The sequence below is a fragment of the Tenrec ecaudatus genome, chromosome 4 (genome assembly GCF_050624435.1).
Source record: "Tenrec ecaudatus isolate mTenEca1 chromosome 4, mTenEca1.hap1, whole genome shotgun sequence".
In the NCBI taxonomy this organism is placed as follows: Eukaryota; Metazoa; Chordata; class Mammalia; order Afrosoricida; family Tenrecidae; genus Tenrec; species Tenrec ecaudatus.
Genome location: NC_134533.1, coordinates 91,567,515 through 91,587,600, shown reverse-complemented (window position 1 = coordinate 91,587,600; position 20,086 = coordinate 91,567,515). Strand labels below are relative to the sequence as shown.

The window sequence follows — 20,086 nt, the reverse complement described above, 5'->3', positions numbered from 1 at the left end:
CACGTGTGAAGTTATTTACAATTTTTCTTTTTTGTTTCCCGTCTCTTTGAAAGAGTTAAACACTGAGCAGTCTGCTCCTCAGCAGGTTTAGTACACGTGACTATTTTTAGAGAGCAGAGCTATGATTACCACTTGACACCTACTGAACACGAACAGTGTTCTTCGTTTTATTCCCTGTAGAAAAAAAGAAGGAGCTGCTTCCTTCTGTTAGAGCAGCATGAACGTTCCCACAGCTTCGCAGTAAGAGCCATCGTAGCAGGACTAATAACACCTCTCAGGAAATAATTTCCCTTAATAAATTAGCCTTAGTGTGGAGGGAATCACGGGATGGTGCGCAACATTGAGAAGAATTTTGTCCAGCAGTTCAGGGTAAGTGCTGGGTTGGGAATTTTGCATGAACAAGGGGTGAGAGAAATGCCTGGACTGAAAAGGAAGAAGAGATTCTTGACTCCATGCCTAATCCCGGAGTCTGTTAGAACCACCAGTCCAACTTCCACCTGCCAGAATCCATCTTTAGCTGCCCGGGGGCTTTCTCTTCCCTGTGGATCCCACTCCAGGTGCTCTTTGGGTAGTACAGAGGCGCAGCGGAATGAAGGCACCTTGGGGCAGCCTTCCACCAGCCATTGACAGGAGTTGGCATAACAGGTCCCCAGCCCCCTCTCACTTGTTGGCTTCACTTGCAGAGGAGTGCATTCTCCCGTGGCTATCCCGGCAGGAGTAACTTCTAGTCACCCTTAGTGGTCATTGGTTTGGTGGCACACCTTTTACTGGCTGCCTTCTGGTGCAAACAGGTAACACATTTGACTGGTAACTGAAAAGTTGGTGATTCCAGCTGACACAGAGTCATCGCCGAAGAAAGGCTTGGCTATCTACTTCCCACCAAAAATCAGCCACTGAAAACTCATTTTCCTGTGACATGTATGGAGTTGGCATGATGTGTTAGTCTGGGTTGACTACAGAAACGAATCTTGAGACACACATATGTGTGTAAGAGAGAGTTTTATATCGAAGAGTAATTGTATGTTAAGCAAGCATCCCGGCCCAGTCTAGATCAAATCCATAAATCTGATATTAGCCCATATGTCCAATATGAGTCCATAAATTCTACACACTCATGTAGCACATGCAATGATGCGGAAAGCAGGAAGATCACAGGCCAGGGAGGGAAAGGTCCTGTGGATCCAGTGGTAATGGAAGCATGTCAACGCTGGTTTGGCTTTCCATGTGGCTTCTCCAGCTCCAGGTCTCTGGCTGCCATCAATGTAGCTTCATGTGGCTTGTCAACAGAATGTGAAGAAGAGAGAGTGTGCCCCACCTCCAGGGAGGAGCACAGGAGTTCCCAGAATCCTCAGGAGAAGGCCATGCCCACATAGAGGCCTCATTGGCTATGGCCTGATTGACATGCTAGACTCCACCCCTTCCCTCAAGTTGACAGGAGATTATATAACTGCCACACATGGTATGGGGGGTACTTCAAGGCAACTGGGTTCCCTTCCTTGTCTCCCTTCTTCATTCCCCTAAAAGGGCTTTCTTTTACTTCTGAAACAGAGCAGGCACACTACAGTTTTTGTCTCACAGTGTGCTTCTGGGGAAAGCTTAAAACAAAAACACCCACTTCCTGTTTCACATAGACCCTTTCAGGTATCAGGAATGAATGCTCTCATACCTACAAGGTGGGTATAATGAACAATAAATCAAAGCTTAGATTTGGAATATGCCAGTCATAAGACACCAGCCAGGATAAAAATGTTTGGAAGGGCACTGATCACCTTTGGTTTCTTCTCTGTGCTTGGATGCTGACTAGCCCCATAAGCCCACACACTCTTTTCCAGCAGTGAGCATGACTCGATAGACTCAAATTCTCTTTTCTTAACTCTGATTACACTGCCGCCTTACCTTCCTGGGGTGGTGCCAAGCTGTGACATTTGGGCAGTTGGGATTTGTGTGAGCTTAGCTGGGCCAAATAGGCTCCGTGGTTTGACAGTCTAGGAATCCACCACGATGTGATCAAATACAGTGCAATCTGCTCCGTGGTGGGATCCGCTCTGAGTGATAAAGCAATTGGAAGATTAGGGTGGAGTTCAACTCTCTTACTTGAAGCCGTTATGCAATTGAAAAGAGGTTTCATTGGAGATGCGATCAACTTCCTATATACAAGTAGATGCGATGGGAAAGCTTGTTTGCTTTTTGCTGGGTCTGAATCCAGCATCCAGATCTTTAGACTTGAGCCAACAGCCTGCCATGTAGCCTGACAATTCTGGGAGTCATCAGTGGCCTGCCATCTGACCTGCTGACCTTGGACTCATCCATCTCTGCAGCCTGTGGTACTCCTGCTTATCCTGGACTCAGCAACCCTAACAGCTGCAAGCGCCAGGAGAAGCCTCCAATGTAACATATGATCGACCCAAGGACTTGAAACCAGAGGATGCCCGGTTCTGCAATTGTGTGACCCACTTTCGTGTGTGTGTGTGTGTGTGTGTGTGTGTATCTGGTTTTGCTTCTCTTGAGAACCCAGGCTAACATACCAACCATCTTGATGGAGCATCAATTATACCCAAACCCTTGAGTTACATATTTACAGATAGTTTATTCTGTATTAAACTACATAGTTTATAGTTGGTTTATTTCCTGTAGTGAAAAACCTATCATTGCTTCTCCTCCTCTGGATCAGTCCCATTCCAACTTGAGATCTGTCAGCAGAATTAGGGAGTCTACTCTGCCTTTCATCCCCTTGGCTGGCCGTGTTGCTGGAAAAGGGAATATAAGATGAACAGTTGGAAACATTAAGAGTAGGCTTCTTGAAACTTGATGAAAAAATAATGGAGAAAGAGGCTTAAATCCCGAGGAGGGTTGAAATTGATGGAGATTCTTTTATGTTTTGGAGTTTTCACTTTAACAAGCTGACCACATGACAATCATCCTGTTCCTCTCCCCTCCACCCCTGGCCCCAGCCAATCTCCTTAGCAATTTCACTCCTGCTCCACAAGCCCACAGCCCATGTAACAGTTCTTAGCCCAGAGTCTTCAAACCCCTTATCTCCAGCGGCACCCTCTTCATTCTATTCTCCTCTCAGCTCCTAGTGTTCTTTTAAAATGCAAACCTGATCACGCCAGCCCTTACTTTAACCCCCTTCCATGAATTCCCGTTGCCCTCAGGAAAGCAAAAACCCTGGCATGACCTATGAGCCTCTTCTTGGCCTAGACACTGCTGACCTCTCCAACCTTCTCTCACCACTCATCCTCTTGCATAACCAAGGCTGGCTACGTTGAATGGCATGCAGGTGTCCAAGTCGACCATCATCCTCATTTGCAAGTCGTTGTGTGTACCATCATTCAGGCCTGATGGAATTCTCCATCTCCTTTCTTCTGCTTCTCTCTATGGCTGTGGCAGTTACAGCATGATTTTATGTCAACTTGATAAATAGAAGGAAGGGGTGGAGTCTAGCCTGTCAGTCAGGTCACAGCCTGAAGCTGTCTCTTTGTGGGTGTGGCCTAATCATGAGGGTTCTGGAAACTCCCTTTCTTCCTCCCTGGAGGTGGGACACACTCTTTCTCTGCTTTACCTTCCTGTAACAAGCCACATGGAACCATACTGATGGCAGTCAGAGCCCTGGAGATGCGTCCACTGCCATTGGAACCACAGGACTTTCCACCCACCAGTCGGTGATCTTCCTGCATTCAGCATCATTGCGTGTGCTGCGTGCGTCTGAAGAGGAATCCATGGACTAATATCAGATTTATGGGCTAATATCGAACCTATGGACTTGATCTGGACTGGGCTGAAATGTTTTATTGATACATAATTACTTCTTGCTATAAAATTCTCTCTAGTCAACCTGGATTAACACAATGGCCTAATGCTTCCTGCTGGTCCCTTTGGACTGACTGAAATGTCACTACTTCAGAAGCTTCCCTGATTCTCACCAGTCTGGGTAGGCGCACCCTGTGTTTTTTCACTATGAAGCATTTTCTAATTGCATGTTTCCTTGGGTAACAGGAGAGTCTGGCCCATGTCCCTGAAGTTTGAGGGGATGCAGAAGCTGATTCTAAATTTTCTGAAGAAGATTCAAGGAGAGAGGAGCTGGTGCGCTCTAGTGAGAAAAGAGGACTTTGGTGGAAGGGGCCTGCTCTCTCAGGGGTTCGGTGAGAAAAAGGTACAGGCTTTTCCATAGGCCAAGTGGGCTTGTGTCATCTGTTCAGGTCGTCTTCCAAGGGCACTGTGTGATGGGTGAGAGACAAATAGAAATGAAGCTATTGGGGTTTTACCACTGGAGAGGCTGTGAAAAGTCTTCAGCCAAAGACTACATTTCTTGTACCAGAGAGGTGGAAGGGTTTCTGAAAACTCCACCTACTAGACAACTCAAAACCAAACCAACTGTCCGGGCGTCAATTCTGACTCAGTGACTGAGAGAGTGAAACGGCAGGGGAGTTGAACTGCTCATCTTGCATTTAGCAGTCCAGGTGGTAACCAGCTCACAACCAAGTACTAATCAAACTTCAACCAACCAACCAACCAACCAACCAACTCACAGCCATCAAGATGACCCCCACTCATGGGGACTCTATAGGACAGTGAACTCCACCCCCTCCCGAGACTGTAAATCTTTACGGAGCGGAAGGCCCCGTCTTTCTACTGCAGAGCAGCTGGTGCCAACCTTGTGCTAAGCCGCCTAATGCGTAACCATTATGCCACAGGGCACCGTATGCCACTCGGAGGGCTCCACGTATTGGAAGAGGAACACCTTTCACCAGATCAGAAAAGTTAAATAACTCGCCTAAGATTTCACAGCCAGGAAGTGACAAGGCTCACATCTAACTTTGATTCCAGCGCTTGAGCCACAGGGTCGGAGGGACAGAGGGACGGTGAGACTTCCAGGCTCTGCCTTCACCGCATCAACCGCTTCCGAAGCTCCCTGCTCCCCAAGAAGTGTGCGGACCGCCATCTCCTGATCTCCTTTAGTCTTCCATTCCGCCAGACCTGCTTCTCGACGAGTTTCCTTGGAAAACCCAACCCTACCAAACCCAAGCCCTCCACCTTGTGCTCCTAGGACGGTCAGAGAAATTGTTCAGCCTTTCGTACGAGGCGAGGATCGCAGCGCCCCAGCCCTCCAGCGCGTCTGGAGGGGAGGAGCAAGCCTCAGGTCTCTACGTATTTCCCCGGCGGCGTGTGTGTTTCCCAAACTGCCAGGACTCGGCGATGAGATGGTGTCCGGGCGAGAGCCGTTTCTCTCACCGGTGGAAGTCATCGGTGTGCTGGGACCGGCGCAGGAGGACCCCGTCTGGGCCACATGACCCCCCACCAGCCCGGGCGCCTTGATGCCTGGTCCTTGGCGCCCTTGAGCCGAAACAAAGGCGCTGGATGGGCGACCGAGGGCACGTGCGGGTTTTCTAGACCCCGCCTTTGCAGCCCGCCGGAGTTTTCTTTCTGGGGTGGGCGCGGGGCGGGGGCGGGCGAACCGCGCCATCCCGGCACGCAGGGTGGGGGCCGAGGCTTGTCAGAGCCCGAGCGCGTCCCCGTCGCCAGGAGGCAGAGGCGCTCGCGAGCAGCATGGTGCAGCAGATATAGAAAAGTGCCCACACCGAGCCCGAGTGAGCCCAGCGAGGGCCGGGCCAGGCGGCGAGCGCGTGCCCCGCTGGGCGCCTGGCACCGGGCACCGCGCTGCGCACAGCCCCGAAGCGTCCCTTCCCCAGGACAGCTCCGCAGCTGGCGGTCGCGATCACGACTGCAGGGTCCCGGGAAGGAGTGCCCCCCGCAAGATGCTGGCGCTGGTCGGGCTGCTCGGCCTCCTGCACTCGGGGCAAGCCGCCGAGGAGCGCCCCGGGGACAACCAGAGCCTGGAGGCGGCGCCGGCCGCGCGCAACGCCTCGCACTTCTTCTCCTGGAACAACTACACCTTCTCGGACTGGCAGAACTTTGTGGACAGGAGGCGGCAAGAGTTCCAGAACCCCTCGGTGAAAGCCCTGCTCATTGTGGCGTACTCCTTCATCATCGTCTTCTCACTCTTTGGGAACGTCCTGGTTTGTCATGTCATCTTCAAGAACCAGAGAATGCACTCGGCCACCAGCCTCTTCATCGTCAACCTGGCGGTGGCCGACATCATGATCACACTACTCAACACCCCCTTCACTTTGGTAAGCCTGGGAGCCCGGGCCCGGCGGGGCTGCCTCCCCTCTCCATTCTCCCGGCTCTGGGCCGCTCCTTTTTGCGTGTCTCTGCCTGTCTCTGTCTCTCTGCTGCATCTCTCTTTAGCCTGTCTCTTCGCCCTCCCCATCCACCTGCTCCGTGTCTGTCTTTATGGTCTTTCTCCCTTGCCCCCAGCTCTCTCCTCATCTCTCCCAGACTCTTCTCTTGCTTTTTCCTCTCTCAACTCTGCTGCTTTTCTGTGTCCCTGCCATTCTCTCTCCTGGTTCTCTGTCTCTGCTCCCAGGGTTTTATGTCTCCACTTCTCGGTGACTGTCTCTCTCTCTCTCTCTCTCCTCATCTCTTGCTGTGTTTTATGGTTTCCTCTGTCTCTGTCTCCCCTGCCACCTTTGCAGCCAGGGCTTCTGCAGCCAGCTGCTGGCTCCGGGTGGGTCAGTGATGAGAGTGTGTATCCCTAGCCAGCTGTGAATGAATGTCTTCCCGGCCCGCCCTGTGTGAGCCTACTGGCAAGGGAATGTTTGCTCACTGAGAAGTACATGAAAGTCCCTCAAGTGCCCGGAGAGCTTGTTGGGCCACCCCCTGCACCCAAAGTCCACCCCGGTGAGCACCCTCCCTTGGGGAGCACAAGTGCTGATGGATGCCGCAGCTGGAACATCCAGCAACTGCTGATTGTTCAAAGGACATAAGTGTATTTGCTGGACCGGTTCTTCGCCTTGCGTTCTCTGTGTGTGGTGTCACAGTGAGAGGAAAGCTGGGTGAGGGGTGTGTTGGGGACCAGAAGAGGGTGAGGGGTGTGTTGGGGACCAGAAGAGGGTGAGGTGAGCTGGCCGGCAGAGCTGGGTCAGGCACGGGCATTCGTGCTCAGCTGGTGGATGGTGAATGGGCTTTCTCCCTGAAGCACAGGGACCCCCTGAGGTTCTCAGGGACCACCGGGCTTCCAGGGCTCTGACCAAGGAGTCTGCATGTCAGTTATAATAACCTCATGTTCCTGCAGCACAGCTCACTCTTTTTCCCCACTATGAGAGAATTTTACTGCTGTTGGAGTTATTACCAGAGCAGGGTCTGTTCACATCTCTCTTCTGCTTACAACCGGAAACTGCCGACAAACCAAAGTATGACAGCGAAGCCCCACAAGTCCATCCACCTGTATGAATGTCCTCCCGTGCCGTGCATTTTAAAAGAATGCTCCGTTCCCCTCTCATGTCACTTCTGACATGACTGTTCACATTGTACAAACAAGAAAACTAAGGCACTGAGCAGTCCAATTGGCAGTGATGGGCAGAGGCAGGACTGCATCCCTTGACTCAAGTCCAGAGGTGTATCTAGGACACCTGCCAACAGAGGGTGGGTAACTTTGGACCATGTTTCATTTCCATTGCTCCAAAAGAGGCTCTCTCACTCCTCTTCCTGCCTGCATCTCCTCTCCCCGCCTGCATCTGTGCATGGCTACTCAGGCACTCACTGACCAAGGACGCGGTGGCTTCCAAACACACTGCCCTCTTGATCACCAAGCACAAGAGGACTGAGTCTCTGCTTCCCAAGGCCTCCTCTTGGCCTCTGACCTGAGAGTCTGCAATTGTCATTTGGGCGGGACCACCCAGGCCTGGGACTGGAAGATGGCAGGGCAGGGATTTTGTGTGCTTGGCTGCAGAATCAGCGTGCACCGTTAGCTCTGCAGATGACATAGTGGGGCACAAGGGCTGGGGAGAGAAGTCACAGACCCACGATCAGCCTGCAGCAAAGAGCTGGCAGCCTCTGTGCCGGAGAAACGCCTGGTGGGAGGGGACACCACCGTTCCTACGAACCAGCACCCCAACAGGGTGATACAATTCATCTTGGCCTTGGAACCTCCCCTGTGCATATGCCCCAATCCAAGTCCCCAGTAAGGTTACAAGATGCTGACAACTAGGGAGTATGGGGGTGGGTGTCACTGCTCAGCACTGGCTCCCCACTGAATAGGGTGCTGTACCTCCAACCTGACCGATGACAGTATCCTTCCTCTCTCGTCATCTTTCCTCTCCACTGTACACATGACAACCAGCATGAAAGCCAGCTCTGACCACAGTAATGGACATGATTACTTACAGTCCCCATGGTAGAGACACACACAGAGTGTGGTGGACCTGTAGGAAGCAGTCAGTTGTCCTGATCTGCTCAAGTTTTCTGAGAGGGTCAAAGGAAAGGTGACAACAGCCATACAATGCCAACTGGGCCTGGGTGATTACAAACCCCCCGCGGTCCCCCTTCCCCCTAGATCAAGATGAATGCTCAGTGCAGAGCAGGAAGTCAGGGAAGGAGGACCAGAAGAGCCCAGGCAAGGAGCCATCTCAGTTGCTGGTGTGTGTAGGGACTGCAGAGGGATTCCGCGTAGCTGGAGCACAGCGAAGGAGCAGGGTGGTGGGAAGGAGGGATGGGAAGTGACCCAGAAAGGAAGGCTGGGACCAGATGGTGAGCGACCTGGTGCTTAAGTCAAACAGCAGGCTCTGTTTTGAGAGTCACTGAGGATTCTGAACTGGACTTTTGGTTCAGGAAAATTCTGTCGGTTGTGCAAAAGACAAATGAAGAGGGGACAAGCATGGAGGGCGGGGACAGAGGTGAGGAGGCTAGGCTCGTCCAGGGGAGATGATGATGGACTCCATCAGGAGGGTGGCTGTGGGCTAGAAGAGAGAAAGCCTGTCGGAGGTAGAACTGGTTGGGTTTGGTCATTGCTGGGGAGGGAGGGTGAAATGTAGGAGCAGCTGCAGGTTCATTGCTCTGCCATACTCCCGGACCATTACAAAGCCTTCGACGGCTCCTTGCCACCCCACAGGAAGATAAGGTCCACGGGCTGCTGTCTTCATTTTAGGAGCTGCCCAGGCTTGTCCCTCACAGCTCTCATCCACAAACTCTGGCCAAATCCTCACAGACCAATCCCCTCAGCAGGTCCTGGGATTTCTGGCCCCGGGCAGATGCCCATTGTCCTGGGCTCCTCATAAGCAAAGCACATCTCCGATGTCTCATGTTAAAATAATGTTCAAGTCTCGCTCTGTACAGCTTACGACTGCTCTATGCACTCGCTGCTACATGGCTTAGGTGTCTTGCTTGATTTTTTGTAACAACCAGGGAAAAGGCCTAGTCCCATTCCGGGTATCTGAAATACCTGCTCAGGGAAACATCTATAAGTGGCAACAAAGCCCAAACCCGAACTCACTGCCAAGGAGTCAGTGCTGACTCATAGGACAGGGTAGAGCTGTTCCCGTGGGCTTCCAAAACTGTAACTCTTTACGGGGGTGCAAACTCAGGCTTTCTCCCTCCGAGACGCTGGTGGTGTCAAACTGCTGACTTGTGGATCACAGCCCCACGCATAACCACTCCGCCACTGGTACCAAAGGTTTGCTGTGATCGACAGCGCGGCCAGGCCAGGCTGACTTCTCCAATGTTGTCTCCCTTCTTTCTCTCTTCCTGCCCCTACCCACTCTCACCTTTCCCCAGGACCACAGGGCCCCAGGTCTGGGCCTTCTGGTGGACAACGCTAACTTTCCACCTTACACCTGGGTTTCTTGAGCCCTCCTGGGTGTGAACTGGAAGCCCTTCGGTCAGAGCCCATGTTCCATCTCTCTCAGGCCTGAGGCATTACTCACCAAGGCTGTTCCATGGGATGCAGCTCAACCTGCTCCTGGGAGGCCCACGCTGTCCTGTGACAAAGGTCTCCTCTCTGTTAACTTCTGCTTCCCCACCACCGACACTCACACCTCTCCAGAACCCGAGACTCCCAGCCATGGAGTTTCCCGCTCTGCTTTAGGCAGGATTTGCTTGCTCAGGCGTGAGCTTTCAGAGTCTTCCCCATTTCACTGGAGTCTGGATCAGCCAGGAACGAGTGGTCTAATTTCCCACTTAGAAAATTGCCTCTATTTATCTCTAACCATAGTGTTCTAACCATTGACCAGCCACCGTGTTCTGTCTGGTACAGGCGTGGGCAACATCTCGTCCTTTCAGTCAGCCTGCAGAGTCGGCTTCAACTTGATGGCAATGAGTTGGGTTTGAATTCAGTTAGCTTCTCAGGTATATATTTTTTTTCTTGCAACTGAGGACACGGAGGCTCAGAGAGGTTACACACTTTGGCTCAAACTGCACTACTAGAAATTGACTCCAAAGCCCAGCTGCTGCCCCAGGTCTCTGGGGACCCAACACAAGGCCCAGCCCCACAAGCAGAATCAGGACTTGTTGAATGGAATGAAAGGGAAGAGGGAGAACTAGGCCTGTAATCCACGTTTTAGTGGGATAGAGGTTCTTACCAAGACCAGAGTCAAGGTTTTGAGTCTCCCCTTTCTCAGTTCTAGCCCAGCTCTCAAGAAAGAATTCAGTGAGGGACAATGTTCAGAACAGAGTCAGAGAAAAGGCTTGAATGGGACGAGTGAGTTTGTTGGAGAGAGTATGTTAGTGTAGAGCATGAAAGGTCATCCGAGGACATCGCAGAATGTAGAGCTAAGCCTTCAGTTGGCTAATGGCAGACCTGCCATTGGCTGACTTTCCAGTGGGGTCTCTGCTATTGGCTGTTAGTAGTGTACCTCCCCTTTCCAGGTAGGTGTAACCCTTTACTGCAGACTTACTTTATTCTGCGCCCTTGTCCCCAGGCCCAAGAATCTATTTAGCCTTTGTGGGGTAGTGAGAAGATTCTGTCTTTCCCTCCCCACACCTTTCTAGTTTCTCTGTCCTCTTCCATTGATATGGATACGTGTCTTATCTGCCCTGTATTTCATTCTGGGGAGACGTGGGGAAAGGACACCTCCACTCCCTTTTAGTATTAGAAGTCCTACCATGGTCACCACCCTGCCTGGTTCTGTCTAGCTCACAAAGGGAAGGGGAAAAGGTTAGGGAAAGAACTTGTGTGGGGCAAAGGCCTCCCACTGGGGGTTGGGCATCAAGGTCAAGGACATGTACCTGCTGACCACTCTGGACTCCTCTCTCCAGGTTCGATTTGTGAACAGCACGTGGGTGTTTGGGAAGGGCATGTGCCACGTCAGCCGCTTCGCCCAGTACTGCTCTCTGCACGTCTCCGCCCTGACACTGACGGCCATTGCTGTGGACCGCCATCAGGTGAGGGCACCTGCCCAGCACTGTCCTTCCTGCTCAGACTACTTTCCAGGGGCTGTTAGGCTCTCTCATGACCAGTGTCTTAGTTCCCCCCTCCCCCACTTTTATAGTAAACTCTTTATTGTAGGGGTTATAAAAGTTCTTCCAAGTTTGTTGTTCCAGCAAAGATTTCTGGCGATGCATATTCTCAGCTAGCATTTTCTCTCTCAGAAATGGATGAGTTTGGTTTTGGAGTAGAAAAGTAAATGTGGTCAATCATTAATGAAAATTTCCAATAATTAATGAAAATGGCCAATAACTGCCAGTGAGAAACAGGTTTCTGACTGGGAGATGGATCATCAGTCCAGGCTGCTGGGGAAGAGAGCAGGCTCAAGGGTCCAGGTGACATGAGAGGGGGTTGAGAGAGAGGCCCACCGAACACAGGTAGGCCCTGCTTAGTGCCTCGCTCTGTTGAAAATACCTGGATTGGCCTGGTGAGGACCGAGGAAGACCTCTAAGTCAAGGGTGCTTGCCTTAGAATGCAGGGCTTCATACCTCGTTTATGTTAGTACACTTGATGCGTGTCGCCTTCTCAGACCCCCCCACTGAATCACAGAATGGAAGTGCAGCACAGAATCTATGTTCAGCGCAGGTCAGACGCCCAATGAAGGGTAAAGCCAGGTTAAGCTTGAGGTCTGTCTGATCCCAAGCCCAGGCTCTGAGCACTAGGCCACCTACTCTGAGAATATTCCAGAGAACCTACAGGACAATATTGTAAGGGTCACTGAGATAAACAGATGGGATTATTCAGAGTAACACCACAAGGGTCAGCAATGAGGAGCAAGCCATAATGATGGAGCTTCAAAGATGCAGTTCAATTGTTGTTGTTTTTGGAAAAATGACTCTATAGAAGAAGTTGGATCAGATAAAAAGGGAGAGTTTAAAACCATCATTGAACCCAGACTTTCTGTTGCCACCGAGGCTGGATTAACTCCTTCAACTATGGTCCTGAGATATCTTTAAACCTTAAGCCCCAAAAATCAACAAGCAGCCATCTAGTTGAGAAGCAACAAAGCGCACATGGAAGAAGTGCACCAGTCTGTGACACCAGCCTATGGATCATGAGCGTCCATGGGATCAGATATCAGGGATCTAAGACCCAAAACAAACAAAACAAAATCATATGGATGTGAATGAGGGGGAGGGCAGAGTAGAGACCCAAAGCCCATCAGTAGTAAACTGTACATCTCTTGTCAGAAGGGCCACAAGGAAGAGACGAGCCAACCAGGTTGCAGTATAGCACTGACAAAACACACAACTTTCCTTTAGTTATTTAATGCCCCCGCCCCATGATCCCAATTCTGCTCAACAAATCTGGTTAGACTAGAACATGTATACTGGTACAGATAAGAGCTCTCAGCACAGGGATTCCAGGACAGATAACCCCCTCAGGACCAATAAGGGGAATAGTGAAACTAGGAGGGAAAGGGAAGGGGGGTGTGGTGGGGAGAAAGGGGGAGCTGATCACAATGAACGATGTATGGCCCCTCCCAGGGAGATGAATGACAGAAGAGTGGGTACAGGGAGACAATGGTCAGTGTAAGACATGGAAAAAAAATTATCAAGGGTTCATGGGGGAGGGAGAGTAAAAAAGAGGAGCTGATACCAAGGACTGAAGTAGAAAGAAAATGTTTTGGAAAAAATGATGACAACATATGTACAGATGTGCTTGAACACAATGGCTATATGTATGGATTGTGATAAGAGTTGTAAGAGCCTTAAGCCCAAAGTATCATTCGACACTCATGGGTCCCAGACCTGAAGCCATGGGGGCTGGGTGGACTCCAGAAAGGTTTGCCCTGAGATAGGCTTTAAGCCTTAAATATATATATTTAAGCCATCTCTCTCTCTCTCTCTCTCTCTCTTTAAAACTTTTTCATTGGAGGGAGGGGTAAAAAAAAAAAAGAGGACCTGATGCAAAGGGCTTAAGTGGAGAGCAAATGCTTTGAGAATGATTGGGGCAGGGAATGTATGGATGTGCTTTATACAATTGATGTATGTATATGTATGGATGGTGATAAGAGTTGTATGAGCCCCTAATAAAATGTTTAAAAAATAAAATAAAATGCAAAAGAAAAAAAACCTTTTTCATAAAGCTAAATTTATTCCATTTAAAGAACTATCTTCTCATCTGCAATGTCCTTTTTGCTTTCCGCGTTAGACCTGAGGGCTAAGCATTCTGGAGGTCTTCGCTTTCTTTATTTTAATTTAAAAATCATTTTATTGGGGGGCACATAGACTTTCACTTTCATTTTTTAAAAATATGGACTTAATTTATTTTAGTTTTCAAAGGAAAGCATATTCCGTGTTGTTGCCTGGCTGGGCAGTGACAATTGAGCTCCATGGTCTGGATTTCTGCTGCAGAACGTCTTCAGCCAGTGACCTTGACCTTGCTTGTGTCGCAGGTTATTATGCATCCGCTGAAACCCCGGATCTCCATCACTAAAGGCATCATCTATATCGCTGTCATCTGGATCATGGCTACCTTCTTTTCTCTACCACATGCCATCTGCCAGAAATTGTTTACCTTCAAATACAGGTAAGGAGCTCTCCCCACTGGGCCACATGGTTGGCATTTCAAATGCACCCTCTGGTCTGGGGGAGAAAGATGAAGCTCTCTGCTACTGTGAAGATTGATAGCCTCAGGTTCCACTCAGTCCTGCAGGGTGGCTAAGAGTCTGAGCTCTAAGGCAGGACAGGTGAGGGAGATACAGCTAAGCAGGAGGGAGTAAGTAGCCTGGGGGCTTTGAGCCGGCTGTTAGAGCCTGGCTTCTGGTGTTCTCCGGAGTCAGGCGTCCGGCACCCAGGGGACCCTCACATCCATGACATGGACCAGTCTCTGATGTGTTTGTTTGCTTTACTTCTTTGCTCTCCTGTGTCTCTTCTCTGTATTTCCCCCTACTTTTTTCTCCTCAACAACGTGGCTGCTGTAACTGCCTTGGAATCAGCCCCTTGGAAGGGCGGCCCGACAACAGAATGAAAACATACCTTCCATATGATCTGTTGGGGATATGGACTGATCCACAGAGTTCTTATGGGCTGAGTTTTTAAAAAAATGCGGCTCAACTTTAATATAATATAATGTGCCTATGTATATTCATTTGGGCCATAATAAAATCACAGACATTTAACTGGATCTATAAAATAGGAATTTTATATAGTGCAATAATATGATACATTAAAAAGGTATCCACCTATAATTTTCTAGGTATAAAAAGTAAAATAGTTTTATTCTGTGTTTTTCCCCAACAGTTTTATTGGCACATAATTTACATATCATACAGTTGAGTAGTTCAATCATTCAGTCATATCAAGGGGAGTTGTATGATCACCACACACCTATCACCTCACCTCCCTCAGGCTGATTTTTTTGAGCTAGCTGATTACCAAACCTTGCTTCCTAGTCTTAGTCTGCACCCTCTGTTGAAACCTGCTCCGCCTTGTAGCAGCACACAAGGGGAGATCAACAGGTGGGTGGTGGCAGTGCACATGAGGTCTATTAGCTAGGAATTGAATGGACTCCAGTATCCCACACACAGGGTGGGCGCTTTACTACCCAGCCCAACAGTGTGGCCTCTTTCCTCTTTCCAGTTTCTTGGAGAGCTTCTGTCACTAGGGGGCGTGTCTCCCTAGACCGAGATTCGAAACTACCAAGGCCCGTTTAAAAAGAGCAGCAGTGTGGTTTGTTTATTTTTTTAATTAAATCAAAATTTTAATTAAATTTAAAATTCAAATCAGGGCTTAAAACTATCCATTTCAATTCACCACCACCCACCCAACCCCCTGCCACTAAGAATATTTATGCTTTCTCAGAATGAGAAATTTGTTTCTCAAAGCATTCCGTTTTTCATTTTAAACCAGTGGTTCTCAACCTTCCTAATGCCGCGACCCTTTAATACAGTTCTTTAAGTTGTGGTGCCCCCAACCATAAAATTATTTTTGTTGCTACTTCATCACTGTAATGTTGCTACTGTATGAATCGGGCGACTCACGGGTTGAGGACCGCTGTTTTGAACCCTTGTGTGCAACGCCAGTTCATTGAAGGCAGTCTTTTCCGCTCGCCGTATGTGTGAGGGGACCTGGTTTCTGATTTCACACCTAGCAGGCTGTCTCCATCACAGACCTGCGGTCCACGCCGAGCAAGTTAGCTTTTTGCACCGCCCAGAAACCGAGCTGTGCCAGTATCGGGATCAAAGCAAACTAAGCTTGAGGGCTGATGTCCAGAAGTCTCTCATTGTGGGAGAAGGAAAAGGTTTTGTCCTCCCGGCAAGACTTAGTCTCAGAAACCCACAGGGGCAGCTCTACCCTGTGGTCCACCCTTGCGGGTCGCTGTGAGTCAGCATCGACTCAATGGCAGTGAGTTCTGTTTTTACTTTTTATCATTGTAAGTAGTTTTTAAGTACTCCTTCCCCGAAATTCTAGAACATTGGAATGAGTCAAGTACACAGATCCCCCAACATTTAAACTCCCCACCAGCATCCAAGTCTTTTTTAAAAAATTAAATGTTATTGTGAACTAGGCAAGGACTCGCAGATCAGGTGGCCATTTCCACATTCCACAGCTTGTCCAAGCTCCCACTGGCTTGCCTTGCCTGTCCGTCCACCCCCAGTTCCTGATTGGCTATTGTCGTCATCTCCACGCAAGTCAACGCCCGTCTGCCCCTTGCCTGTGTCACGTCCCTTCCTTTCCTTCTATCCCTGGAAACCATGACAGCCAATTTCTTTAGTGTGAAAACAGTACTTGATTTCTTGGTTATTGTTTATAACCGTGGTCTCATATACTATCTGTATTTTTGAGTCCGACCAATGTCACTCAGCCAGATGTCCTCCAGGTTCCCTCATCTCCTGACGTGCTTCACGGATCCATCATCATTCGTTCATGGTGCACGCTATCCCATCGTGCATACACACCAAGGTTTCTTTCTTTACCCATTCTTCCACCGATGGGCCTTTAGGCGGTTTCCATCTTCCTGCGAGTGTGCGCAGCACTGTGATGGGCATGGCCATGTGTATGTGGGCGTGCTTTGGGCTGCCAGCACAGAGTGTGTCCTCTTACTCTCAGTGTGACGTCCACCAGAATGTGTGGGCACAGCCAGGCTCGTGACCATCCCTAGGAGACAAAGAAGATGATCCATAGGAGAGGGCATCAAAAAGTTCACGGAAAATGGCCTTAAAACACAGTGGAATTTTTTCCTTGAATTTTTAGAAGCCCCCTCCTACATGCAGGTCATGGTGGTAGATTCACAGTGGGCTGGACTTTCCCCTTAGTCCAGGCCCCGAGGGGCGTCTGCTCTCTGATTCAAGAGGACACAGGAATGAGAGGCAGTGCTTGAAATGTGCGTGGCAGAAGGTAGAACGAAGGGGTTAGTTCGGGTTTTGCCAGCCCAAATTCTCAACGCCCTTTCAGCGTTTTGCTTTCTTCCTCTGCCCTCCTTTGGCTTGAGAGTAAGCAGTACGGTAAGGGAATCCCAGGTGTCGTGAAGCTACAATACTTCAAAGACCAATGATAAGATTAGAAACACTTATGTCCTCTACATTCCTTCACATAGAATGAGGGCAGGGGAGGCTCCGTGGTAGGAGTCTTGCCTTCCATGAGAAAGACCTAGGCTCAATTCCCAGTCAATGCGCCTCCCTTACCACCACCGCCTGTCTAGGAGGCTTGCTTGTAGCAGTGATGCTGAATAGGTGCTTTGAGACACAGACGGACTAAGAAAGGTCTGGCAATTTGCTTCCAAAATAGATTTGTATAGATGGACAAGCAGGCCTGGGAGTGGCCCAGGGTCTGTGTGAAGGAGACCACCCTGACTTGGAGCTGACAACAACTGTGGACCAGAAATGATACAAGAGTGAGAGAATACAAGTGTGTTCCCCGTCTTTATGGGGCTCCCAGCCTAGTGGAGGAGCCGACATTGTAACATGATCAGATAATTAAACCAGCAAATAAAAAGCGCTACAACGGAGGGACACCCCAAGTGTAGTGGGGTGAGAGTCAGTGCTTATTGGGATGAGATCTTTCCACGCTAATATCCTTGTCTCTGTCTCCCAGTGAGGACATTGTCCGCTCTCTATGCCTGCCAGACTTCCCTGAACCCACTGACCTCTTCTGGAAGTACCTGGACCTGGCCACCTTCATCCTGCTCTACATCCTGCCCCTCCTCATCATCTCCGTGGCCTACGCCCGAGTGGCCAAGAAGCTGTGGCTATGCAACACGATTGGTGACGTGACCACTGAGCAGTACCTTGCTCTGCGACGCAAGAAGAAGAAGACCATCAAAATGCTGATGCTGGTGGTGGTTCTTTTTGCTCTCTGCTGGTTTCCCCTTAACTGCTACGTCCTCCTCCTGTCCAGCAAGGTCATCCACACCAACAACGCTATCTACTTTGCCTTCCACTGGTTTGCCATGAGCAGTACCTGCTACAACCCTTTCATCTACTGCTGGCTCAACGAGAACTTCAGGGTTGAGCTGAAGGCGTTACTGAGCATGTGCCGAACGCTGCCCAAACCCCAGGAGGATAGGCGTCCCTCGCCGGTTCCTTCTTTCAGGGTGGCGTGGACAGAAAAGAGCAATGGCCAGCGGGTCCCACTTGTCAATAACCTCCCTCCGTCCTCTCACCTCCAGTCTGGGAAGACAGACCGCTCATCTTTGGAGCCCATTGTGACAGTGAGCTAGAGGAAGAGGGGAAGAGGTAGGGGAGGGCTCTCGCGCTAACTCAGGTTGGAAGAGACATCATGGACACGGCCTTCCCTGGCGAGCACAACCTCAGGAGTGCTGCAAACAAGGTCATGGTCAGGCAGCAGGACTCTAGAGTTTCTAGAATGCTCAGCTCAGCCTCCCAGTCCTATACGATGTGGAAACTATACGCAACTACCAACAAGACACATGGCTATCCATTCCCATCTAGTAAATACTGTATGGCATAGCTCCCTGACCCCATGAGCAAGGGAGATGAGGACACCTTTGGCTCCGATGGGTGCTAAGTCGATCGTTGCTCCGACTGTCTGGGCTTGTGGACCCCCCCTCCCACTGCCCACTTCAAGGAACCCAAGTCATAACCAGGTGTGGTCGGCTTTTTAGTGCGCCGGCCCACACACCCAGACCTCTTGCTTTGAACAGTTTCCTGGGCTAGGGTCAGGTTAGCAAGCCAGGGTTGGCACTGAGGTTTTGTGACTTGCTTGCCTCAGGCAACCAAGTCAGGATAAAGTACACCCCAATCCTGTGGTGGCCAAGAGGGACCAGCTTGGGAATCTTAACGAAAGAGGAATGGCTGTACTATTCACACCAGAGAAAATGATTAGCAAAACATGTAAAATTCAGAAAAACCCAAAGAAGCAAAGAAAAACCACCTGAGATCCCAGCAGCTTGTCGTGAAGTCCGTTCCCCTGCTTTGTATTTATCTGCATTTCTCTCTCTACTTGTGTGGAGCATGAGTGTGTGTCCGCACACCTGACCTTTCTTCTGAGCCATATTTTTCTATTTAGATGGCAATGATAGGCAAGAATCAAGGGCACAGTGAAAGTACTTGTGAGGTGGAGAGTCCCTTGCAGGGTCACCAGTGGCCCCATCTCAGCCCCGGGGATCTGGCTGCAGTGATTCCCTAGGAGAATCGTTATCCCATTGTTCTGGGGAACACACTTCAACTGGGAGGCATCCCTGCTTCTCTGCAGCCACTCAGAAATGGGAGGCAGGGAAATTGTCCTGCAGCCGCAGAGAATGCAGGAGCAGGCGTCCAACACGCTGGAGATGATTGTATGCAGACACTTCACCCTCCCAATCCGTCTAGATGGGCCGTTTCTCTGCGTTGTTTGAACCAAAGGGCTTCTTCAAGCCAGTTCGTGAAGGAAGGCTCACTGTCAACACGACCCTGGCATCGAGGCTGCCAGGACCCACTTACAGAAATCTAGGAGAGTTATGAGATTCCTTAAGGACCCAACTGACCAGAGAAATGTTATTGCCGAGACTGAGTATTTTCACCCCCTTGTAACTGTGTCACCTGGAGGGGCGATGCTGCAGGCAGACTCGATCTTGGCTTGCCAGCCCACAACCATCACCCCTCTTAATGCTCGTTTTAGGTTTCCGTTTATGAAGATGTTTGGGATTTTCCATGATCGTTAGATAAAACGTGTCAGTCGAACCTGGCTATTAGAGCTGAGTGGGAAACTGAGGTCTGAGAGAGAAGGGGGATGCCTAAGGACTTGATCTCTTGGCTGCCATGGAGTTGATGCCGACTCATAGCAACCCGATAAGACAGGGGAACCCCATAGCTCCTGTACCACTCGACCCACACCTGTCTTTATTGTCTAGGAGTAGCTTCTGGATCATGCCACCGGAATCCTAGAGCCAGAAGAGGGACAGCCAGCCCATGGAAGAAGTTTGACGCCACTCTTGAACTCATGGAGTAAATATCTTTTCCTTCTTCAAAGAGGGAGAGGGGTATCATACTGCCCCAGCCCAGAGAGGACGCTCGCTGGCACAGGACCCACCGTGGGTCCGTAGGTTCTCATCTCTCTGGGCCCTTCCCTGTGTGTTCTGTGTGCCACAGAGCAAGTAGTGACATGTATTTGCGACTGTGCATTTGTGTGACTGGAATTTTCCCCGTGCGCTGTACAAAGCACTGTGTTGTGAATGGCTGTGTCAATAAAATGTGCATTGGGTATGTGCACTGTGCTTCCTGGCCTGGGACGGTGGCACACTGGGTAACCTTGACAACGGGTGTTGGCATAGGTTTGATGGAGTCTGGAGACCACCAGCCCATACACGCTCACCTAATTTGTTGAATTTTTAAAAAGACATAAACGTCTTTAGAATCTTATGTGAAAATTACGCACGGCAAAG

The 20,086-nt window shown here is 50.0% G+C and overlaps 1 protein-coding gene across 1 annotated transcript; it reads left to right on the top strand.

The window, feature by feature from the left end:
- Nucleotides 1–327: 327 nt before the first annotated feature.
- Nucleotides 328–19,840, top strand: GPR83 (G protein-coupled receptor 83). The gene is made up of 5 exons (XM_075547806.1): nt 328–369; nt 5,352–6,131; nt 11,092–11,217; nt 13,659–13,792; nt 17,299–19,840. Exons 1-5 carry the CDS (start codon nt 328–330, stop codon nt 17,921–17,923), a joined length of 1,707 nt encoding a protein of 568 aa, XP_075403921.1. The 3' UTR covers nt 17,924–19,840.
- The last annotated feature ends 246 nt before the right edge of the window (nt 19,841–20,086 follow it).

Coding starts and splice junctions, on each gene's coding strand:
- GPR83 (XM_075547806.1), top strand. CDS start 328: ATGGTGCGCAACATTGAGAAGAATTTTGTCCAGCAGTTCAGG. Junction 6,132..11,091: donor TCAACACCCCCTTCACTTTG/GTAAGCCTGGGA, acceptor TCCTCTCTCCAG/GTTCGATTTGTGAACAGCAC. Junction 11,218..13,658: donor TTGCTGTGGACCGCCATCAG/GTGAGGGCACCT, acceptor CTTGTGTCGCAG/GTTATTATGCATCCGCTGAA.